The sequence below is a fragment of the Podarcis liolepis genome (assembly GCF_965112155.1).
Source record: "Podarcis liolepis genome assembly, chromosome: 13".
NCBI lineage: Eukaryota > Metazoa > Chordata > Lepidosauria > Squamata > Lacertidae > Podarcis > Podarcis liolepis.
The window spans coordinates 16202565-16227182 of record NC_139573.1 but is presented as its reverse complement, the minus strand read 5'-3'; the positions used below and the strand labels follow the sequence as shown (position 1 = coordinate 16227182).

Here is a 24618-nt window from a genome sequence, read left to right as displayed (position 1 = left end):
CAGAGTATGAGTAGTATGAGAAGGCAACAGGCCAACATTCCTTTGCACAGGTGGTTTTCCTTGTTCTCTGCTGAACTGCTGCCCACCTTTGCAAAGGGAATTCTAGCAGAGTGGCAGGGCAGGGGATATGCAGCACCTCTTATCGGTTTTTCCTAATAATCAGGGTGTTTTATTCTATTTATTTAAATCATCCATACATATGGCGTGACACTACTAAACCAATTTCAGATTTCTAGCTCAGGTGGAAAGAGTACTCTCAGTGGTCATTCACCTATAGCATAATCAAATGTACATACTTCCTTCCCAAAGAGACGGTGTTTTAGTATCTCAGAAACCCTTTAGTGTAGACTGGCTAAGAGACTGAATTTGGTAATCGTACAATTGACAGAGATGAATGCGTGTGGCTGTGTGTGTGTATTTATCTTAATACTTCATTGTACAAAATAAATTATTTGAAGGTGTGGAACATTTTCGAGAGATCCACTCTTCCATTTCTATGCCTAAGCAGAGAACGCAGGCATTTCTGCTCAGAACAGATTTGAACCTTTCAACTGGGAGGTACCAGGCACAGCAACGTTTCACTGGCAACACTGCAGTTGTCAAATTCTCTCCTGGGGAAGATCCAACACTGTTTTTACACTACTGCTGATTTTTTTTCTATTCTGGAAGGCATGCTATTTCATCTTACAATCGTTTTTGAACTTTTTAATATGGTTTTAATGCTGCTGTGTTTTTATATATATTTATACTTGATCAACCAGATGTTGTACATTGTTATATTTTGGTGTTTTTCGGCAACGCATTGAACAATTGTGTGGGAAAGGGGGAAATAAATATTTTTGAAAATCCAAGCGCTGTAGTTGTCTGTGCCAGAAAAGCAAAAATCAGAGCCCTCCTCCACCTCAAGAATCCATAACATAGCTTTCATGGCTGTTATCATTAATGCATTACTATTAAATTTAAGAGCTTGTAGCTATTGATAGTCTTATCCCCATTAATTTGAATAATCCTCTTTCAAAGTCATCCAAAAAGCTCACCATCGCTATACAGTATGTTGCAGGAGCTAAGAACATTTTGTACACCTCTATTGTGTCACCCCTTCCAATAAATTCCACTAAACTTGCCAGAAGTGGTTTCTTAATAGGCCTGGGCTGTGCACTGATGGGTTGTGAAAAAACCCCCCAGATTAAAATATGTTGCCTGAGGCAAGCGGCTTGTGTGTGCTAACTTGGGCAACCATTGCCATCCTGGTGCCCTCCGTATGTTTTCGACTGGATAGCTCAGTTGGTTAGAGCGCGGTGCTGATAATGCCAAGGTTGCATGCTCAAACCCCGTTAGGGACAGCTGCCTATTTCTGCACAGCAGGGGGCTGGACTAGATGACCCTCAGATTCCCTTCTGTCAGGAGTGTGTGCAGGAGCCAGGCCCTGTGACCAGTAGGGCTTCGCAGGACTGGGGCCTTTCTAAGTTTGTTCTGGAGAGGCAAGGTGCGGCCGCACAGGTGAGGCCGATTGGTAACTCACTGCACCTGGTGGCAAGAGCCGGGAAGGGATATAAGGTCAGCATTTCCCTTTGGCTCTTTGCCACAGCAACTCATTTCCTGCCTTGCTGCGTTTGGCTTCTTGCTTCCTGATCCTCGGACCCTTGACTTTGTGACTCCTTGCTTTTCGACCCTCGGACCCCTGGCTTCTGGACTCTCGTTCCTGCTCCCACCCCGCCATCTTGCCCCCGGTCCCGATGTCCTCAGCCGAGATTTCAATCGCCCATAGACTAGACCACGACACCTTCCAGCTCTGCAATTCTATGATTCTATGACTGGAACTCCCATCAGCCGCAATCAGCACGTGTTGCACGGCAGTGTGCAGGATCTGGCTTCCACCTGGGCCTGAGGACAAATCCTGTGTGAAGCAGTGAGTACCCACCAGCAGATTTGCTTGGATCCACCCTGTGCAGCCCCCCCCCCCGCCAGCCCTTTTATCTGAGCTATTTTATGCCCACCCACTGCTATGTGGAGACCTTGTGAATGCAGGTCTTTCAGGGTCAAACCTGCAGGCTTTCTCCTTGTTCTTTTAAAAGCATCTAGTTGGTTTGAGGAAGACAGCAAATCAGAGTGAGAGTGAGAGGAAACGCTTCTTTTTAGAAACCAAGAACAATTTATTTGCAGTTTTAAGTGTTTCACAGATCAGATATGGCCACCAGGTGGCGCCAAGTACCCTACGAAAATTGATTCCTTCCTATTACAGTACTGGGCAAGGTGTTTGGGGGCAGGGAGAGGTCCTACGAGGGATCTAGAGTCCTGGGATGTTGCTCCGTCTCTGGAAGGGCAGTGAGAACTAGTACATTAGAGCAGGTGAGGAAAGGGAAATGGCTTCTTATGTTTTAAATGTTTTGTCCCCGCCCGCCCTTAAAAAAAAAATGAAATCCCAGCAACGTTCACAGTGAAGTGCATGTTAAGTAATATACTGAATGGTGATTATTTAGAGAACTGGATTAAGGAGAAAGAGAAGCGGGTGGGGGAAACATTTCAAAACATAAGAAATCAGAACAAAATTATTTTAATTCCATAAAGGTTTTGGCTGACCAAAAGCCAGAATGTCAGTTGTTGAAAACAGCAGCATAAAACAGGTCTGTTTAGTACATCTGAGTGTGTCATAAAAATAAAAAACTGAGAGGGGGGGATATAACAAAATAAACAAACACATATATATGTCCCTCCCTCCCCAATAAAAAATATTACCCAACTATGTTAGAAATTCTATAAAACGTTCATCACAATAGAGAATTCTCAGCTACTTAAAAATGACTACTCTTTCTCTGAACCGAACCGCTGAAGAACCTGGGTGGCTTTCGCTCGGACCCCTTGCACCGCGCACAGGTTCATCTGTGGCAGGCTGAGAAATTCTGCCTGGATGCGGAAAGCGTGGAGACTGGCCACAGAACAGCAGTGAGCCCTTCGCCCACGCCAGCCAACCCCCCACAACAGAAGAGGAAAGATGCAGCAGTCAAGTTTCTAGTCCGCTTGTTTCAAAAATAGCTTGAAAGGTTCTTCGGAAAGGATTCCCCATCCCCTGCCCCTAGCCTATCACTACAAACATGGCCACCCCTTTTACAAGTTTTAGATCGTGCGAGTAGGAATCCATCCAAGCATTACAGCCAGCTAGGGCCCAGTTAGGAAGGTACCACTTTGGACTGAGGAAGGGGTGGGAGCATGCTTTGTTTGCTTTATTAAAAACCTTGCTGTATTTGGGGAACTAGCACATTGCGGAGAAAGGTTTAGCGCGATGTGCTAGTTTTTGAGAAGCCAGGAAGAGTTCAAATGCGGAAGGTTTCAAACCTCCAATTCTTTATTTGCAGCCCCAACAGGGATCTACCGGGTGTCTTGCCCGGTATCTGCTTAGAGCCTTGTGGAGAACCAAAATATCTCATTAATAAAATTTAAAAGATAGGTTGAAGAGATCAAGCCGGGAAAACATACTGGAAGTTTTTGAGAGAGAGAAGCCCCTGCTTCCCTCAAGGCACACACCCGAGCTTCGTCAAAGGGCTTGCTTCAGCCAGCACAGAGCTGAAGAACTGCATGTATCACTTGCCAAAGCGCCATAAACGTCGTGCCAGGGTAGGAGGAAGGAAAGGAGAGGAGACCTCAGGAGGGGTGCAGGAGACAATCGAGTGCCCGAGGCATCCTGAGTCTCCTCAAGCATCCAAACCAGATGCAATTATTAACATCTAGGGTTATTTAAAGAATACCTTCAGGTGGGAAAAGGGGCTGATAATTACTAAGAGCCTAGCAGGCATGGAAGGAGACTTCTCACTCCACTGACGTCAATCAGTGGAGGCTGGTCCACTCATGCAAGCAGGGCGCTGCCCCATCAAGCTCAATGTGCCCTCGGCCAACCCTCACCTGCCCGCTTTCTGCCTGCCTCCTTCTTTCGGCTTGTTTTGCCATTATAAAACTCTGCAAGGAGATGAATATGCTGGCTCTGCCTGTCATTGTCACCTGCTGTTGGGCCTCCCTTCCTCTCCAAAGACACCAGCTGCCCCTGCAAAAGGGAGTTTCCCATCTTCTGGGGAGGGAGAGGGCTAAATCGCCCCTCTGCACCTGCCGCCATCCTAACTGCTATCAGCTCCCTGCCCCACATAGCTGCACGCTGAATGCAAAGATGCGCCCTGTGTGATGTGCAGTTTGATCCTGATTCACTTCCTCCATGCATCTCGGAACAAGGACTGAGTCAGAACCAAACCCAACGTGACGTTTAGTGGCGGCACTGCACGACTCCTTTTCTTTTAACTGCACAGGGGGCGTGTTCCTTCCCACTGCAATAAACATGGCCAAAGGGCACAGGAGATCCTGCTGGAGTTCGCAGGTAGAACAGAAGGTTAAAGCCACTCTCCCCCCCCCCCCCCCCAGTCTGATCTGGCTTGACCCCGCCACCCGCCAGTGCATCAGCAGGTGAAAGACAAATGAACAGTGCCATGCCAAACCACCTAATAAATGCCACATTTAGTTTGGCCCTCAGAATCGCCCCTAAAGGAGAGCTGTGATGCTCAAAGGAGCATTGGGCAATGAGCTGTCATCTTGGCACCTCTGTGAGGTCTCCTCCTCTGGCTCCCGCTTTCGTTCCTGCATTTGGGGCCTTCTCTTCCTTCCTCTGGTGCAGAGGTGCCTTAGAACTACACATCTGTAGAGACCTCTACAGATCGGATGATCCCTGTACCTCTGGGGAGGAGGTGGTTTTAGAGGAAATACACACAGAGAGGTGGTGGTACCTGCAAAACCTTTCTTTTTCCTGAGGGTTAGGACCAGAAGTAACCTGTCCAATTGATTACGGACATTTGTTTACCGTGCTCCCGCTGGTTCCACTAGGGCCTGTGTGGGGAGACCGTTCCAGGTCCCAGGTCCAATTTTGCAAAGATTAAGGTCAACATCCAGACTGTACGTTGAGTACACTTTTAGTGCACATCGTTTCCTCAGAGAACCCTGGGAAATGTAGTTTGCTAAAGATGCTGGGAGTTGCAGCTCTGGGAGGGCAAACTACCGCTCCTGGGATTCTTCAGGGGAAGCCGTGTGAATTACATGTGCTTTACATGTATATCCTGTGCATGTGACCTTAGTTTCCTCACCTAAACTCAAAGCTTTAAGTCAATCACCTCTAGGAATCCATTCTAGTAATCAACACAATAATCTTTTAGTGACTTTTCTCCAGAGCCTGCTTCGAAAAGACGTCAAAGCCTACAAATTTGGACAAGTTGTAAAAACTCTCTTTCGCACCAAGAAAACGTATACAATTTTCCAGTTAAGGAGGTAGTAGTAATCCAAAGTTACTCCACACCAAGGATGCTTGTTTGTACTCATTCAGCAACTAAAACTGAGCTCACCTCCCCCCCCCCCATTTGTTTGTTTGTTTAGGACAGTACGTTTTTGATTCTACTTTTGTTTTTATTTAAAAACCCAGGACTTTAAATACCATACGCGGCTTAAACACAAACTTGCTAACTCATCTGACTTTCAAAATGGATTTTAGAAGTATAAAAAACAGTTTGAAAACTCAAATCAGTATGGGGTTTAAGCACATGCCTGAAAGGTTCCGAGGGGAGCTAAAATTCAGTTCTCAAAATGGGATCCAAGCTTACGAAGGTACAGGTTGCTGGAGGGGAGCATTTCCAAGTGACACGAAAGAGGCGTCGTTGGAGTGCTCAATACAACATTCCATTGAAATTTTGCCCCACCCCTCAGTGTCTTTGGATCCTGGTGTTCTGCAGAGAATGGGGGGTCGTGCACCCAATTTCCTCCATATTTTCACCCACTGGGTATCCCTGACCCTCTTCCTTCCCCCCTCCCCAATGCATGGAAAACTGATCCCAGGGGTATGGCTCCCCACCCAGCCTTTCAAATTTCCCTGCAGCTGGAGGTCCCTGCCCTACCATCCTTGGCACACGTGGTCCCCACACGGGCTGCCCGCCCTCAGCTCACGTCCCCCGGAGCACTGCCCCTAGCAGCAGGGTACCCGCCATCCTTGGCATGCGACAGCAGGTGTTGCCGGAAGCTGAGCTGATGGGAGAACCCCTTGGAGCAGACGGTGCAGGAGAAAGGCCCTTCCTCCTTGAGGCCGCCGTGAGCCTTGGCGTGGGCGGCTAAGCGGCGGGCGGTCCGGAAGGCTTTGCCGCAGCGGGGGCAGCGGTGGCGCCTCTTGTCCGTGTGGACGTGGAGGTGATTCTTGAGGGCCAGGAGGTTGTGGAACTCCTTCTGGCAGGTGGGGCAGCGGTAGAGGCCGGTGGCGTGCGCCTTCTTGTGGTTGAGGAGGCTGCCGGCGTGGCGGTACGTCCGCTCGCAACTGTTGCACTTGTAGGGCCGCTCGTCCGGCGGCTGGCCGGCTGCTGCTTCTGCACAACAGGAGGAGGAAGACGAGGGATCGGCCGCTTTCTCTTCAGCGACATCCGCCACCGCCTCGGACTGGTGTCTCCTCAGGTGGCGCTTGAGGCTCCGAGACGCTCGGTAAGGCTTGCCGCACTCGGAACACTGGAAGCGTTTCTTTGCGTGGACACGGCTGTGGTTCCTCAGAGCGGCACGGTTGGGGAAGTGCTTGGGGCACGTCTGGCACTGGAAAGAGCCCAGAGGGGTCTCCCCTGGGCCGCTGCCCCCCTGCTCCCTTTGGGGAGCGGCCATGCTCCCCTCTCGCTCTTGCCCTGGAGCGCTCTGGCCGCACGGGTGAGGCCTGCGCTGATGCCGCAGAAGCTGCCGCTGCCACTTGAAGGCCTTGCCGCAATCCGGGCACCGATGGCGTTTCACTTCGTAGTGGATGCGCTGGTGGTTCTTGAGGGACATGAGGTTGGGGTAGGCCTTGCTGCACAGCGAGCAAGCAAAGTGCCCCGTCTTGTGGCTCTTCTGGTGGTTGAGCAGGCTCCCCGCGTGGCGGTACGTGCGCCCACACTCCTCACACCGGTAGGGGCGCTCTTCAGGGTCCGGGCGGTGCTTGGCAGCGCTGCTGAGAGAGTGGGCTGGATTGGCCCCCTTGCCCGTCCGCTTGGCGTGAGCGGACCTCCGGGGAGAGTGGGAGGAGGAGAGGTCCCGCTTCCGATCGCGGTGGACGCGCTGGTGGCTGGCCAGCTGCTTCTGGAGCCGGAAGGCCTTGGGGCACTCGGGGCAGCGGTAGCGTTTGGTTTCGAAGTGGGTGCGGTTGTGGTTCTTGAGGGCCATGAGGTTGAAGAACTGCTTCTGGCAGACGCCGCAATGGAACAGACCGGTCTTGTGTGTCTGTTTGTGGTTGATCAGGCTGCCTGCGTGCTTGTAGCTCCGCTCGCAAACGTCACACTGGAAGGGGCGCTCCAAAGGGGAGCCCTCCTCTTCAGCAGACGGACCGCCGTTTTCTTCTCCCTCCACTTTTCCAATCTCTTGGTCAAAATGCAGAGCCCGGTGGGCCTCCAGGCCAGCTAGTCCCTCACAGGCCTCCCCGCAGACATCTCTCTCCTCAGACTGGCCAGCAGCCAACGCTTCCTGTCCTGATTTTTCCTCCACAATGGGAGATGGGAGAGGGGAGGAGGAAGTGTTTGGCAGATCTTCCCCCTTTTGCTGCACCGCAGCTCTCCCGTCAAGGGACTCCTCCTTCGGTGCCTCGCAACCAACAGGCGGGCCCCCTGCTCCAGCAGGGTCTGGTTGCCGGAGTTCCGGCACGCTGCCGTTCAGCTTACATCTTGGGTGGTTCCGGAGGTGGTTCCGGTAGGCAGACAGATTGGGGTACTGCCGGCAGCAGAAGCCACACTGGTAATCTCCAATCTGGTGGATCTTCTTGTGATTGACCAAGCTGCCGCCGTGTCGGTAAGTTTTGCCGCACTGACCGCAGGCGTAAGGCCGGCTGTCCAGGGGTTCAACGGCAGTAGCCGGTGCTTCTGTTGGGGGCGGAGGCTCCTGTTCCTCCTCCAGGCGCGGGGCTCGTCGGAGCTGGATCGAAGTGTCAGCCAAGGCGGCGGCCTTCTCCTCCTGGTGCCCCTCGCTGTGTTCTTCCAAGCTGGCCATATCGTCAAACGTCTGGCCGCAATAGCCACAGATGTGAGAGAGGAGCTGCTCCTCTTCCTGGTTGCCTGCCTTGTCCAGCCGTTCGCCCGCCTCCCTTTCGAGCACCGCCTCCTGCTCCTCCCCCTGGTGTTCGTCCTCTTCGTGCAGGAGGCTGTGATGGCACTCAAGGTCCTCCTCGCTGGGGAAGATCATGCCACAGAGGCTGCAGAGAAAGGGCTGCTCTTCAGTGCTGCCATCCCCACCCGGGCTGCCCCAGCCAGACGCTGTGGCTTTGGTGTGACCGTGGAAGTGGTTTTTCAAAGCCAGAAGACTGGGATACTCCTTGGGGCAGAGGGAGCACTGGTAGATGCCAAGCTGGTGGGTTTCCTTATGACTCATCAAGCTGCTCACCTGGTTGAAGCTGAGCCCACACTGCTCACAGAGGTAGGGGAGCACCTCAACGTCGCCAGGCAATGGCGAGGTGGCTTCCGATTGGGACGGCCAGCCGTTCACGGCAGCGCCTTCTTCTAGAATGCTGTAGGTGTCCTGGAACTCGTCGCCTGAGAACAATGCCCCAGGCACAGTGGCTGCATCTTCGGCATCCTCCTCCTCGTTCGTAGCCATGGTAACCCCCAATGGTCCCCTCCGAGGCCTCTGATGCCCACGCAAGTGGCTCTTCAGGGAGGCGACATTCTGGAAGTGCTTCCCGCAAAGCGAGCAGCTGAAGTCGCCTGTCTGGTGAGTCTGCTTGTGGTTGATGAGGCTCCCTGAGTGCCGGTACGACTTGCCGCACTGATCGCACCCGTAGAGCCGCTGAATGGGCGACTCAGGCCTCTCGGCCGTCCCTTTGGACCACTCCCCTTCGCTCCTGTGCTGGAGGGTGTGGTTCTGCAGTCCGTCCACGCTGGCAAAGGTCATCCCACACTGAGGGCAGGCATGCGCCATCTCAGAGGAAGGCAGGACGTCCTCGACAACAGCCGTCCCGTTCTCCAGAGCTTCCACATCCTGCCTGATAGCATGGAGGAGATCAGCTTCCTGTGGGAGAAAGATCCCCAGTCTGGGGATCGCCGCCACCTCTATGTCTTCCGTACACGGTAGGTGGCGCAGCTGATGGAGCTGGAACTCAGCCTCCTCCTCGAAGCTCTCCCCACAGCTGCTGCATGTCAAGCCACCCCCTTGCTCCCGGCCGCGCAGGCGGGCTGCCCGCAGATGCACGCGGACGTGGTTCCGGAGCGCCATGAGGTTGGAGTACTGCTTGGGGCAGATGGAGCACTGGAAGATCCCGGTCTGGTGGGTGTGGCGGTGGTTCACAAGGCTGCCGCGGTGCCGGTAACTCCTCCCGCAGTCTGTGCACCGGTACGGCCGCTCTTCATCTCCAGCGCCTCTTTCCTCCTCTTCCTTTGGACAGGAGGCTCCTCTCCAGGCTTCTGGCGGCTGTGGATGGCAGTCCCCGGAGTCCCCAGGGCTGTTTTCCATTCTCGGTGGGCCTGAGAGGCCAGCCGCGTGCTGGGAGGCCTCTTCCGGAGCCGACGAACCAAGCTTGGACTTGAGGTGGACCCGCAAGTGGTTTTTCAAGGCGGCCAAGTTGTACAGCTGCTTCGAGCAGACGGTGCAGCTGTACACCCCGGTTTGGTGGCTCTTCTTGTGATTGATGAGGCTTCCCGCGTGCCGGTAAGTCCTGCCACAATCCCCGCAGCGGAAGGGCCGCTCCTCGAACGCGGCATAGCCGTCCTCCCCTTTCAAGCTCGCTTCCCAGGCTCCATTGGAGCCGGGTGCCGGTAGCAATGGACTGCTGCCTTCCTCCTCCTCTTCTTCGTCCGCTTCCTCCGGATAGAGGCAGCTGTGCCCCTTCAGCTCCTCATCGTTGGCAAAAGCCCCACCACAGCGGACACAAAGCTCCCCGTCTGGGTTGCAGCGCTCGCCGCCCCCTGCTTTGGAAGCGTCTTTCAGGCTGCAGGGGACACTGTCTCCAAAGGGTGTTCCTGCCGGCGGAGGCTGGTAGATGTCCAGCTTTGCTGAGGTCTCTATGGAGTCCTCCTCCCACACGCCCTGCTCCGAGCCTTCCCAGGCCGGCAGGCCCACCGCCTGGCTCGGGTCCTCGTCGTGGGCTTTCTGGTGGCTCAGCAGTTCGGAGGGGAGCCGGAAGGCCTTGTGGCAGAAGCGGCACTTGTAGGGCCGGTACTCCGAGTGGAGGCGAGTGTGGCTCTTGAGAGCCATGAGGTTGGAGAACTCCTTGTGGCACATGCCGCACTGGTACACGCCCAGCGTGTGGCTCTGCTTGTGGTTGGTCAGGCTGCCAGCGTGCTTGTAGGCTTTGTCGCACTGGTTGCACTTGAAGCGGCGCTCGTCTGCAGCAGCGGCCTGGAGCCCTGCCTCTTCCTCCTCCTCCTCCATCGGGAGTGGCTCCTCTGCCTCCTGTTCCCCCCGGACAGGGAACTCCAGCTGAGAAAAGTCAGCCGGCACCACCGACTCGGCGATGTACTTCTCTAGGTTGCTCAGCAAGCTCCCGCTGCTGCCTTCCATCCCGGGAAAAGTATCGGCGTCCGACGAAGATGTGTCCTGGCCCCTCTGGAAGGCGTAGCTCCCGCCGTTGCAGCCCTCTTCCCCCTCCTGGTCCCGGGCGACACGAGCCAGGCAGTGGTGGCCGGTAAGCTGGGCGAAGGCCCGGAAGCTGCGCCCACAGTCCCGGCACTTGTAGCGCTTCTCCTCGGTGTGGGTGCGCAGGTGGCTCTTGAGAGCCATGGGGTTGGAGAAGTCCTTGTGGCACAGCAGGCAGCAGAAGAGGCCCACCTCGTGGGTGCGCCGGTGGTTCACCAGGCTGCCGGCGTGGCGGTAGCTCCGCGGGCACTGCTTGCACTTGTATGGACGCTCCTCCTGCCCGCTGGCGGGCGGCTCGCAGGTCAGGGCGGCGTCCCCCTCAGCCATTGCTCACATAAGAAGGTGGTGCCCTGCCCACTTCTTTAAAGCGGAAGCCCTGGGTGCTCTGGGGCGCAGCACGGTCCCATAGTGTGGTCTCGAGGTCCCGTTTTCCTCCAAGCGCTCAGAAGCCGAAACCTACGGATACAAGGCAAGGACAGAATGAGAAAACCTGGTTGAGGTTCATTGCAACCGGAAAAGTGGGAAAATAGAACATATCCTGCAGATCATATATGCCTACATCAAACTAGATCGGTGGTTTTCAACCTGTGTGCCGTGGCACCCTGGGGTGCCTTGAAGGATGGTCAGGGGTGCCACAAGCAACACTGGCCTCTGTCCGACCCTCCTCTGATGCCCTCTCGTATCTCTGGCTCTGAAAGGCTTGCAAAGCTGTATTTTGCGGCAGCCCTGGCTACAAGCTCCCCAGGTGAATGGTGCCTCTGGTGCTGGCCAGGGGGTGCTGGTTGCTGGGAGCTGAGGTAGCCTCAGAGTAAGCAAGGAAACGGGTGAGAAAGCCCAGCCAGCCAGTCCACCAGCTCTTGCTGTTGGGAATGGACGGACAAGTGGGCGGTTGACGGGCAGGGGAGGCAGCTCAGAGACCAGGGGCAGCAGCTGCAGCTGCCCAGAGGACTCCCAAGGAGAGGGGAGGAGAGGAGGCTGAGGGAACAATTCACAAGGGAAGGTCTTCGAAAAAGGGTGAGAGGCTCTCAGCTTTATAGGCAAGGGGTGATATAACTGGGCTCCTGAGCCCAACAGGGGTGCTGCAGAAAGGATGTAGTTCGTCAAGGGAGCCATGGACTCAAAAAGGTTGAAAACCTCTGGCCTAGATGATTCCTCCCATCCCCTTGCCCTGGGAGTTAGTAGCACAAGTCGATGCCTTATAGTACATGCTTCTGGGATTTGCCTGGGAAACATGTCTTGGCCCTCCGATTTGCTCTCTGGTGCTGATGGAAGCTGTCATCCCCCAAAACTCTGGAGGGGCACCAGGTTGGGGAAGGTTGGAATAGTCTACACCAGGGACTGGGAGCCTGTGGTCCTCTAGATGTCATTGGACAACTCCCATTCTCCCTGCCCATTGGATGGGGTTGAGGGGAGATGGACTTCAAAACATCTGGGTGGGTTCAAGCTGCCCATGTCTGGTCTACATAGACGGCGAGGGGCCATAGCTCTGTGGTACCTGCAGAAGTACTCTTTCAAAGCAGAAGATTTCCCCAGTGGCTCCAGTTTTGTGGATTTTGTTTGTTTGTTTAAGGATCCAACAGTATAGGGAAAGATATCCCAAGATCCCAGAGAGTAGCTGCCAATCAGAGCAGACACCACTGGGGTAGACTATGTGCCTAGGCAGGCAGGCCAATGGTCAGACTCAATGAGACAGCTTAAGAAACACAAGTGTTTCATGCCTCAGTGTAAGACTCACTTTGGCCAGGGCTGATATCAGCACCCAATGTCCTCAGGCAACTGATAAGACTGCTCTGGGTCTCCCATTAAAAAAATTAATATTAATCTTCGAGCCCCCACTTTGAGTTCCCAGTATGTCCACCCATAACAGCACTCCTAGCGACCATTGGGAAACTTAAATGGCTTCCAGGGCAGCCCACTAATGGGTACTTTTCTCAGGGTCCCCTCAAACCCAGCATTGGTGTGGCTCAAAATTTCCGAAGAACTTTGCCTTCTGGTGCTATGAATATACAAATTCCCTTAGCCATCTGGTCGGCCACTGTGAGAGAACAGGATGCTGGACTAGATGTGGAACTCCCTCCCCGACAGAGATGCACGTGTGCTATATAGCTGCAGGCAAAAGCTAAGACACACCTCTTTGCCCTGGCCTTTGACACCTGAGATGCGTGTTTTTCAGGACCCACCCTATTCCTGTGGCTGGAATTTGTTTTAGCTGTTATTAATAACTGAATTTTAAATTGTTGTAACCTGCCAATGGGACCTGCTGGTGAAGAGCAGGTAATAACAACAAGAAGAAGAATAGATGGTCCAGCAAGGCTCTTCATATGGGTCTAGGTCTGCAAATATACCTTTTATTTAACATTTATTTTCTTACAGGGGAGGAAGGACGCTGCTAGAGGAAACAGAGGACACCATAGGGGACAGAAAGTCTTTGCCTCCATAAGCAGCACAGAAACATCACAGGGTGGCAAAGGGTGGGGATGGTGAACCAACCACCCCCTTCCACCTTTATTAGCCTGTTTACTTAAAAGGCTTCTCTTTTTTTTTAACCAAACCTGGTAACAGACTACTTTCCATGATAGTCATAAAGAAGGGGGTCTTCTGTGGCCAGTGTGGAAATTTAGTTAATTAAATTTCTATACCGCTCTTCATCTGAGGATCACAGGGCAGTTTATAATACAGTAGTACCTTAGTTCTAGAACCTAATCTGTTCCATGAGTCTGTTTGACTCCCGAAACTGTTCTAAAACCAAGGCAGAGTTTCCAATTGGCTGCAGGAGCTTCCTGCACTTAAGTGGAAGCCGCACCAGACGTTCGGCTTCCGAAAAACGTTTGCAAACCGGAACACTCACTTCCGGGTTTGCGGCGTCCAAGAGCCCATTTGTTTGGCAACTAAGCCATTTGAGAACGAAGGTCCCACAGTATATAGTATACAGAAATGCAGGCTAATTTTTTAAAATGGCAAATTTTGTGGCTTTCTTTATCAGGCTACTGTAACTTCACATTCCAGTTACGGAAAGTTATACAAAGAGCAGAATTCAGCATCCTGAAAGCAAAGCTTTGGACTTTTATTTATTATTAAAATGAATGAAGCCTTTATATTTGAAGGCAGTACACCATTGATTACCAGTTGCTTGAGAAAAGTGTTCCATTTCAGGATTCCTGAAACTCTAGTTTCTGAAACTCCTATTCTTTACACGTTGGCTGCACTTGGATGTCATTGTAAAGCATGGTTTACTGTGACAGAACATAGGTCTCTTGCACTCCCTTGTCGCTCATTTGTCTAACACGGTCACAAGGAGGAGTTTGCAAACTCTCACTTTTAATTTTCATTAATCAAAGCTTGTTGCACTGTCAAAGCCCCCCCCCAAAATGTGGGTTAATTTAACTATGATTTGTTTGGGGGGGGGAACAGCTTCAGGCCATGGGTAACCACAGTTTAGAATTCAGACAAAACACTAAACTATAGTTTTCTGAAAAACAGAAGTGAAAGGTGCTATGGACATCTTTTATGGAAAGGCAAGGCATAGGTGTACTCACTCACTCAATCATTTCATGTCTCGATCTCATCCTCACAACCAAACCGGGGCGGGTAGAGGTGTACAACCACTGGCTATTGTGACAGGGAGGTGGCTGAAAGGAGCATTTGTTTCACATGATGGAAATTCTTTAGCTCGCCTCCCATCCAGTTAATAAAGGGTCGGGACAGTTGCAGGCAGGAGTTGACCGAGAGGATTTCTACCATGCTATCCAAAGGCAGCCATTGCCACCTGATGAAACCCACTGCCGCAGTCAGCTCAGTTGCTTAAATTGTGGTGCTGATAATGCCAAGGTTGTGGGTTTGATCCCCATATGGGCCTAGCTGCATATTCCTGCATTGCAGCGAGTTGGGACTTCCCTTCCAACTCTACTTCTATGATTCTATGTAGAGAGAGAAACTTACCTAGACATTTTTGGAAGAAGAAAGAAGAGGAAGCCTGGATGTATTCACAGAGAAAAGGGTAGCAATAGCTTTTAGCTGTGAAAGAGCTATGTGGAGCCTTCAGGTACAGAGACAGACTACCTTGGAATTCCACAATAGGGAGAAATCTCCTAATTAGGCTCCTGGCCACAGAGGCTGGCCTTCCAGATTGCTTTGGGCAAACCACATTCCAAGGTCTGACATGACGTCAGGCAAGGGAAATTCAAGCCAAGAAATCAAAGGAACATTTTCCCTTTGCAGCCATGTCCTGATTGAAGCTGGACAGCAAATCTTCCTTTGCACGGCTTACAAGCCAGGCTACTCCAACTATTTCCTTTGAATTTGTCACCTAATGAGTGACCTGTTAGGGGCTCATGTGGGGCAGAGGAGGTTAGGATCTGGCCTTCCTGTCTTCACATAACAGAACTATAATGGATCCAAACAAACAGGCCTTGGGAATCCAGGACTCTATCCCCATCTCTCTTAGGAAAGGAGTGAGGCTGAGCAATGTGCTAGGTGTTTTCCATACCTATGAAAGCAGAATGGTGAAGATGGGAGATTTTACCTAGGGGTGCAGTAAAGCACGTCCAGCCAAAAACTGCCTTTTAAACATACCTTTCTGCAGACTGCACAAACAGATAAGCTGTTTTTGCAAAAACAAGGATAGGTCACACAAAGGTTAAAGTGTAGGACTCCAGACACATTTACAAAGAAGGTTGCTTTCTTACCTCTCAGATCACACTGAGCATCCCAGCTGAGCACCGCACTTCTCTAACATGAGCAGTAAACAGAAGGCAGGGTATAAAGTCCAGGAGACTGGCATGTTGAACTGTGCTTAAAATAAAAATAATACAAGAGTGGGAAGTAACTTTTCTAAATTGGGACAGGTAGTTTCACATGGTTTAAGCCACTAAATATATTGCTTGGATTTTCCATAAGGAAAGGGAAATGTACAGATCTTCAGGATGCAGGAGAGTCTGATTTTCAGTTCAGGACAGATTAACGGAACAAGTACCTTGAGCGTACAGGGACTAGTATTCAGACCTCAAAATGTTATGTTCAAGTAGAGATTCCAGATTCACAATGGGTCTGAATACCAAACTTAAAAGTACAGATGGAAATCTCAGGCTCTTCACATCAGGTAGTTTCAAGTACTGCAGGTCCCCAGGTGGAGATATCAAAACATTGTTTCATAAGAGTTCAAACCACACGCTCCAGCAGAGAGGCAGCATTTTGTGGGGGAGATTTGACACCTAGACCACCCAGGAGTCAGCGGAGAGCAGCTAGCATCTGTCTGTACTCCAGGACCAGGACAGGCATGACGGATGAAAGCTCCCAGGGAGGCTGGACCTGCGAGGTGGCGGGGAGAGGCAGTGGTCAGCAATTATACTTCAGGAAAGGGAGAAGACAGCAAACCCCCGGGGTTTCTGGGTGCAGGCTGAGCATCTGGGGTGCCAGCTCTTCTTCTTCCAGCTGTAGGGGGCAAGCAGAAGAACTCCACTCAGGATCCAGCCATGAGGTAGAAGAGACGCCCCACGTAGTTGCCTGGAAGACAGACGCACACAAGTTCTCTTCCTCGTCTTCCCAAGGGGCGATGGGCGAGTTTGCTCGAGGCAAGCGAGGAGAAGTGGAACGTGGGAGGGGAACTCCTGCTGCTGCCCAGCCCCTCTGGAGTCCCCAAGAGCAAAAGCTGGCCCTTCAGGCGCCCCCTACTTCTCCCCGAGGCGCCTCACTCGAAGGGGCCGGCACTCCAGAAAACCACCTTCCTTGAGAGCCGAGGATTTGGATTTGAAGAAGTCACAGAGACTGGGGCAACAACAAATACTTCCTTTTGTTGCTAGGAAACAGGAAATGTGCACCCGCCAAAGCTCTCCCCCCGCCAATAAAGATGGGGCTCCACTTCCGGCGAGTTTCTGCCGCCTGCGGTGAAGAGGAGAGGTGTAACGCCCAAAGTCTTCCCCCTTCAGAACTTGGCACGCGCGCAAAAAAAATATATGAAAAAAATGACGGAGTGATAATCGGGTAAGCAAAAAAAAAAAAAAGGAGCTACGGCAAGCTATTGGTCTTCTGTAGGCACTGAGTGGCGTCGCTGTAGATCTCGGCATCTCCGGGTGAAAACTATTTTCAAACTCTGCGCTGGAAATTAGCTCGTCGTTACATTAGAACGGATGCAGCGTACGGCTCTGCACTTTTGGCATCTCTATGAGACCTAACCGGAACTTCCTGTCCAAGTTTCAACGGCGGTTTCCGCTCTTGCAGTGCAAAGTATAGAGCGGTTTCGTTCGCCATAGAGATTCCGATAGAAGAGCGTCGCCGTTGCTTCTGGAGAAGAGAACGCGGACACAAAGGGTGGCTTCGATTTTACAGAAAGTTTCCCGCTCGTGCCTTTCAGGTTTCCCTGTGGTCGCCTCATGTGGTGTGTTACAGAGATACAGGTCCCAACAACAACAGTTCCACTCGGAACGTATATTTAGTTCCGTGCTTCCGAAGCCATAGAGAAGACCGCATTACAACCGCAGCAAATCTCATCCCCATTACACCCCTTGCCATTCCAGGATGCGTCTCCGGCCAACGCAACTGAAAAGCAGAACGACCCCAAAATTGGAACCAGGGACTTTCTTTTTATAAAAGGAGCGGGGTCAAAAGTTACCGGGAAACGCCACACTACGCTCGGTGTAACGACCAAACCCTTCCCCGCCACACTTCCTGTCCGTCACGAAACTTCGCCCCGCTTTCCGATGCCACACTTCCGACCCTGTGCAACTCCGAATCCCTTCCCCACTGCATCCTTGGCCATGCCACACTTCCTGTCCGCTCTACCACCCCGCCCCGTCCCTTGCAATCCAACGAAGCTGCTTAAAAGGCCTCCGCCCTGGATATAAAATGCAATTATTTGATTTAGGCTGAAGCAGAGATGGGAGCCGAATCCCTGCCCGGCGTAGTCAACGGGACTTGGGCTAAGTAGCAATTCCTGCCCCCCCCCGCGGTCCTCCCCTTTCTGCCTCCGTTTCCTCCGGGGTCCTAGCGCTCCTCCTTTTTCTCCTCCTCCCGATGGAGCCGCAGACGAAGGAGAGAGCGAATAGACAAAGGAGAGAGCAGGTAAGGAGAGAGCAAGAAATCCCGGCTGGGGCAGCCTTCCTTGGCCTTGACTTAATGTCTTCTTTCTATTTAATAATGCATTTTTAAAAACGATAAAAAATAATAAATAAAAAGCAGATCGGTCCTGGTGCATCGCCTGGCGCTGGACCCTGCTCCCCCTCCTTGCGCCCAGGCGGCCACCTCCCCTGGTCCTAAAGACAGCCATTTTGCCGGGGAGTCTCCGGAGATGCGTTTCTGGCTCGGGTGCCAGGCGCTGCCGGGACCTGCCCGGGCATCGCGGAGCCTGAGAGGGGGCCTGGGGGGTGGGGTGGGGGGCTGAGAGCCTTTTGCTTTGTGTGGGGAGCGGGGAAGCAAGGGAGATGCGGGCTTCTCCTCCTCCCTCCTCCTCCTCTTTTTGTTTGTTGGTCCCTCGGTCCTAGAGACAGCCATTTTGCAAGGGAGGCTCTTCGGCCGGAGCAAACCTTTTGTGCGTCTCTGGGTTGCTCTCCTGGCCCCCCGAGCATCCAGCGGCAAACATCTGCTAGCAATTGCTCTCCCGGCAGACGCGCAAACGCCCAGACGTCCCCTTTGTTGCTGGAATCTATATTACGCCAGGGAGGTGGGAATTCCTTTGCAAAGGCTGTCTTTTAGGAGAGCAGTTTCTGTAACAGATCTATCCATCTGCGAGAGCATTTTGCTATAATAAAAAAAAGTAGATGGATGGGCAGCTCTAGCTCTCCGAAGGTTTTGTTTTCTTAACTAGAACCCCTCCATCCCGCATTTTACAGATGAACACGGAGAGAATCTTTTGCCGGACGATTTCCATATGAGCATAAGAGAGTAGTTCACGTTAAAAGGAGGGACAAACCCTTGTGGGTGTTTCAAAATATCGTTTAATCTCACAGTGCTTACATTAGTATATGGAATAGCGGCAATCCCCAAGTACATTGCACTGTAATGACGACCTCCGTAGGTGGTGATGGGGATGTAAGCAAAGTTGTGTACATGCAAATATAGCCATAGCCCCCCCCCCCACCTACCCAATTTGAAGCTTTATCTTCTAGAGACCCCACTCTCCTCTTCTCCCCCTTCCCTTCCCGCAAACAGTTTTTAACCAGGGAATAGGGACTCAGAAATAGGAATTATTTTGGTAAATAGAGACATTCTGGATTTATGCTGAATCAGATCGTCTCCGCTTCAAATTGGGTTCCAAATAGATCACTGCAACTTCGAAGTGTTTGTCTCTCCAGCCTCCCTCAAATCTGTAATCTAGGAAGCATCTAGCTTTCTTCCCTAGATTCAGGTCAATTTACATAATGCATTTCTTTTGCTTCCACGTCAAACCTTTATTTTGAGGGTTTAGGCATTGAGCGGCAGCTATTTTTTGTACGAAAGGACAGGTGCCTTGACTCTTCGGATGAGAAGCCTGTACCTTCTGCCTAGGAAAGCTTCACTTCTGCTCCCAGATGTAGGAAGGCTGGCTGTGGTCCTGTAGTGTGAAATGGGCATTCCAGATGTGCTCAGAGGCACTCTTTGTACCAACCTTTGAAGTGGGTTCCTTAGCTCAGATTATGCCCTGGGGAGAGGGGAAAGACGTTCTCTTGCAGATTCTATTGTCCAGCCAGTCTCTCTCCTCTGCAAACTCCTCTCCATGGTTTGCAAACCTTTGTTGCCTTTCCCTCGCTGGGGTCTTAGAGACAGCCATTTTACATCCCAGGACTTCAGCCCATACAAAGGGAATAGAATTCTTCCTGTGTATACATCTCTGATTGCCTTTGCAAATCCCAGGAACTCCACCGGAAAGAGAATTGTGGATGGTGCTTATGATTATTTTTTTATTTTCGTCTGGAATTGTTCTTCCATCTTCCATAAAGATGCATTTTAGCTGTTTTCCCCTCCCTTTCTCCTCTCCCTGCCCCCATCCCCAGATCTTAATCCAGCCATTTTGCAAAGAGCACCATCCCGGCTCTGGGGGAGGCAAGCAAAATTCCTCCACGATCTGTCTTTGTTGAGCAGAGAAACGTATCATTTCCACCCCTTCCCCACCCCAAACATACTCTCCTGTCTGGATTTTGAACTCTGTTCCTACCAGCTGTCCTTTTCCTTCCCTCCTGGGGGACTAATATGGGTCCCTGTACCCCAGATAGCCATTTTGCAACTATTCTGCATAAGGCAGGGAGAATTTTGGTGGTGGTGGTTGTGTTTAGTTGCATGCGCCTTGCAAACTGCCTGCAGAGCAGAGTCTCTCTTGCGCTAAGGGAATTTCTGCATTCCAAAACCCTTTTCCTTCCTAGGTTCATAGATAACCGTGGTTCTCGGAGCCCAGGCCCCAGTGACACCAGCAGCTATAGGTCCCACTCACAACACAAACAACTTGCATATATATTAAACAGAATATATGTTATTCCCCCCCCCCCCAAAAAAAAATGCTGTGCCATTTAGCTCCATGGAATAAATATCTTCCACCTACATGCTTATTATTGTCTGGTTTTTACTGGATGCATTCAATTTATTTTTGTTTGGTTGATGAGTTTTACCCTTCCAGCCTTAGACCACAAATCTTTAATTCATTTACAGCAGCACTCGGGATTTCCCCCTGCCTCCATGCAGTCCCTCTTCTATGGCAAATCTCACCCCTTGAGGTTGGGCAATCAACCCCCCAGCCGTACCAATGATTATTTAAGGGCTGAGTGCTGATGAGCCCTGACTCAGTTTGCTTGCACTATATTTCTTCTCTACAACCCAGAACTTGTGGCTCTTCTTTTTCCGCATCTATCTCTCAAGCAGTTGCTGCCTTGTGACTAGAAGAGGGAAGGATGACTCTAGGCCAGGCATAGGCAACCTTTAGCCCTCCAGATGTTTTGGCCTACAACTCCCATGATCCCTAGCTAGCAGGACCAGTGGTCAGGGATGATGGGAATTGTAGTCCAAAACATCAGGAGGGCCGAAGGTTGGCTATGCCTGCTCTAGGCCCACCTCCCCATCACTTAGGGCCTGTGGGTGATGCTGCGGTGTTAGTGAAGGAGCTAGCACCAACAGGCCACTAGACCTCATGAAGAGATTGGCAGAACCCTTTATGCGGGCAGCTGTCGGTTGCTTCTTGGGAATTGCAAGTGGGGAGAGTTCCTGTTGCTCTCAAGTCCCCTTTGCAGGCATCTGGTTGGCCACCGTGAGAACTAGGAAGGACTGGACTAGGTAAGCATGATTCAGCTGGGCTCTTCTTCATGGTTGTGGGAGCACAGTGTTGAAGAAGAGTCCTGCAGGATCAGGCCGATGGCCCGTCTAATCCAGCCAACCAGATACCTGGGGGAAACCTGGGACCAGAATGTGAGCACAATAACACTCCCCGCTCCTGTGGTTTCCAGCAACTGGTATTCAGCTTGGGGGTAATCCTGGATCCTTTGCTGTCATTTGAGGCTCAGGCGGCCTCAATGGCCTGGAGTGCCTTCCATCAGCTTAGGCTGGTGGCCCAGCTGTGCCCCAACCCAGACAGGGACAACCCAACTATTCTTGTCTATGCTCTGGTAACCTTGAGGTTCTGCAATGTGTTATACATACTCTGAAGACGTACCTACTGTATACATACTCTGAAGGCTCTGAAGACGGCTTGGAAACTTCAGCTGGTGCAGAATTCAGCGGTCATACTTCAGGAGATGAGACCGCCTCGCTCCATATGAACCAACCTGGTTCCTGTGGTCATTGTCTCAGGCCCTTCTTCATGTGCCTCCTCCTCGAGAGGTCTGTAGAGTGGCAATACAAGAATGGGCCTTTTCTGCAGTGGCTCCCCGTCTGTGGAATGCTCTCCCCAGGGAGGCTCGCCTGGCACCTTCATTTAGGTGCCAGGTGAAAACATTCCTCTTCAAGCAGGCCTTTGGCACATTGACATCCTTTACTCTTTTAGATGGGCTTAGCGCAGGGCGGTTTATTGGCTTGTGGGTTTTTTTGTTCTTGGTTTTTACAATGTTTCTTGTGTTTTTATCTTGTATTCTTATGTTGCCAACCACCCTGAGATCTATGAAGGAAGGGCAGTGTACAAATCAAACCAACAAACAAATATTCGGAAGCATTGCTGCCTCCCAACTTTTAGCTTCCTTCTGCTTGTTTTGTTTCAGGCAGAGACCTCTCCCAAAATGGCGGAGGCTGTGGAGGAGGAGGAGCCAGAGGTGGAGGTGAAGCTGGAGGACGATGAGGAGGAAGAGCCCGGCTACATCCAATCCGGCCGGCGCTACAAGTGCCTGACGTGCAGCAAGACCTTTCCTAATGCGCCCCGCGTGCAGCGCCACCTGAAGTCCCACGCGGCCGGTGCCGGCCTGGCCGGCAAGCTGTCGTGCCCCAGCTGCAGGAAGGAGTTCCCCGACCGCGGGCAGCTCCGCAAGCACCAGCTCAGCCACCAGACGGAGCGCCCCTTCCAGTGCCAGCTGTGCGCCAAGGCCTACAAGACGGCGCCCGAGCTACGCAACCACGGGCGCAGCCACAGCGGCGAGAAGCCCTTTGTGTGCCATGAGTGCGGCAAGGCCTTCATGCAGCCGGTCTGCCTGCGGGTGCACATGGCCCGCCACACGGGGGACCTCCCCTTCCGCTGCCAGCAGTGCCACAAGGGCTATGGCACGCTCTCCAAGCTGAAGATCCACCAGCGCTCCCACACGGGCGAGAAGCCCTACTTGTGCGGCGAGTGCGGCAAGAGCTTTGCAGATCCCTCGGTTTTCCGCAAGCACCGCCGCACCCACGCCGGGCTGCGCCCCTACCAGTGCCAGGCGTGCCACAAGACCTACGCCGAGCTCAAGGACCTGAAGAACCACGAGCGCTCGCACACAGGCGAGCGGCCCTTCCTGTGCCAGGACTGCGGCAAGGCCTTCTCGCGCTCGTCGTCGCTGGCCTGCCACCAGCGCATCCACGCGGCCCACAAGCCCTACCGCTGCAACCTGTGCAGCAAGGGCTTCACGCAGCTCTCCTCCTTCCAGAGCCACCAGCGCACACACTCCGGGGAGAAGCCCTTCCTGTGCCCGCAGTGCGGGCGCATGTTCAGCGACCCCTCCAGCTTCCGGCGGCACCAGCGGGCGCACCAGGGCCTCAAGCCCTATGCCTGCGACAAGTGCGGCAAGGCCTTCCGCCAGCCGGCCGACCTGGCCATGCACCAGCGCATCCACACGGGCGAGAGGCCCCACAAGTGCCCCCAGTGCGACAAGAGCTTCGTAGCCTCGTGGGACCTCAAGCGCCACCTGCTGGTGCACTCGGGGCAGCGGCCCCACCAGTGCGGCGAGTGCGGCAAGAGGTTCGCCGAGCGCGCCAGCCTCACCAAGCACTACCGCGTCCACTCCGGGGAGAGGCCCTTCAAGTGCGGCCGCTGCGGGAAGGCCTTCGTGGTCTCATCCAGCCTCAGGAAGCACGAGCGCACCCACGGCAACGAGGCCGGCGACAAGCCCGCCCCCCTCGCCAGCCAGGACCTCCTCGCCACAGACCAGGCGGCCATTGTGGTCGCCACGGTGATGCCTGCTTGCGGGGAGTGCGGCGAGGCCTTTGGCTCCGCTCAGGAGCTGCGGCGCCACGAGCGGCTGCTCCACCCTTCCCTGCGCCCGTTCCCCTGCCCCGAGTGCGGCAAGGGGTTCTCGGACCGGGCTGGGCTGCGCAAGCACGAGCGCATCCACTCTGGGGTCCGCCCTCACGCCTGCCCCCAGTGCCCCAAGGCCTTCCTGGGCGCCTCCGACCTGCGCAAGCACCTCAAGACGCACGCGGCCACCGAAAACAGGAGCCCCGACGAGACCGTGGTGACCGCCACCATCACGACCTACGAGCAGCTGCTCCCCGCCCACATCCACCCTCATCATGATGACGACGGGATGGAGACAGACAAGGATTCTCCCTCAGACTGTCTTCCGGAGGCTCTCACTGAACCTTCCTAAGTGCAGTCTCTTCTTTCCTGACGTGTGACTGGGCAGCTTGGCTTGCCAGAATCATGGCCTTCCCATACCATGGTGGCATGCCTTTATGAACCCCATAGTCTGTCCTCCCTTCCCTTCCCTTCCCTTCCCTTCCCTTCCCTTCCCTTCCCTTCCCTTCCCTTCCCTTCCCTTCCCTTCCCTTCCCTTCCTTCCTTCCAGTGGCGTAGCGTGGGTTGTCAGCACCCGGGGCAAGGCAAGTAATTTGCGCCCCCTAACCCGTGGATTTGCGCCCCCTAACCCTAACCCCCAGATGTTGCGCCCGGTGCGGCCGGCCCCCCCTGCACCCCCACGCTACGCCACTGCTTCCTTCCTTCCTTCCTTCCTTCCTTCCTTCCTTCCTTCCTTCCTTCCTTCCTTCCCTCCTCCCTCCCTCCTTCCCTCCCCTTCCCCTTCTTTCCCTCCTTCCTCATAAGGCTGTGTGGTTGACACTCCTTTGACGCCTCCCCTTTGGAGTACAGCTCTTGCTCCTCCAGCTCTTCTCCTTGTAGAAGCAGGCTTGGCTTTGGGCGCTTCGTAAGTCTTGCCTCTTAAGTCGGTGTGGCTTTAAGCTCCCTCACTAGCCCCGCCCCTTCCTCCAGCATCAGACATTTGCCTACCTGGTGGAGCATCAACGACGTGCCTGGGCAGGTTGGGGTGTGTGGATGAGCTTTTAAAACACGGACACCCCCTCACACACACCAATAGGAGTCCATATTCTTTGCGTCTGTGCGTGTGCTTCTGCCCCCTGCAGACCCATCCTGCTGTCAGGTTGTGTTCGCATCTGTGGCAATCCATTGGTTTATTGACACTGTGGAGGTTTTTTTGCGGGGGTGGAGTTAAATTAGGGGAGTGGGTGGGGGGAGAATGCAAGGAACCTCCCCCCGCCCTATCAACTCCCAGGACAATTAACTCTACTCAATCCGGATCATGCTGTCTGAACAGATCAAATAAAAGCCTTGTGGGTTTTTTTATTAAAAAAAAGTGGGTGGAGAAAGTGCTCAATCCTATAAGACTTGCGAGTTGTGGTCATGGGGTAACAGGACCCCAAAGTCTTTTTACTCCCCTGGCCTCACCTACTGAA

At 53.0% G+C, this 24618-nt stretch overlaps 2 protein-coding genes across 2 annotated transcripts; one reads left to right on the top strand and one right to left on the bottom strand.

The window, feature by feature from the left end:
* Window positions 1-399: 399 nt before the first annotated feature.
* Window positions 400-17223, bottom strand: ZNF646 (zinc finger protein 646). The gene is made up of 2 exons (XM_083470731.1): window positions 15270-17223; window positions 400-11040 (listed from the first exon to the last, which is right to left on the bottom strand). The coding sequence occupies exon 2, from the start codon at window positions 10909-10911 to the stop codon at window positions 5959-5961; it is 4953 nt and encodes a 1650-aa protein (XP_083326857.1). The 5' UTR covers window positions 10912-11040; window positions 15270-17223; the 3' UTR covers window positions 400-5958.
* A 115-nt stretch (window positions 17224-17338) lies between these two features.
* ZNF668 (zinc finger protein 668) lies at window positions 17339-23667 on the top strand. The gene is made up of 2 exons (XM_083470773.1): window positions 17339-17640; window positions 21732-23667. Exons 1-2 carry the CDS (start codon window positions 17593-17595, stop codon window positions 23517-23519), a joined length of 1836 nt encoding a protein of 611 aa, XP_083326899.1. The 5' UTR covers window positions 17339-17592; the 3' UTR covers window positions 23520-23667.
* Window positions 23668-24618: the final 951 nt, after the last annotated feature.

What these genes read in the sequence shown, in the direction of transcription:
- ZNF646 (XM_083470731.1), bottom strand. Translation starts at nt 10,911, where the DNA reads ATGGCTGAGGGGGACGCCGCCCTGACCTGCGAGCCGCCCGCCAGCGGG.
- ZNF668 (XM_083470773.1), top strand. Translation starts at nt 17,593, where the DNA reads ATGGAGCCGCAGACGAAGGAGAGAGCGAATAGACAAAGGAGAGAGCAG. An exon ending in ATAGACAAAGGAGAGAGCAG is followed by an intron (nt 17,641 to 21,731) that starts GTAAGGAGAGAG and finishes GTTTTGTTTCAG; the next exon opens with GCAGAGACCTCTCCCAAAAT.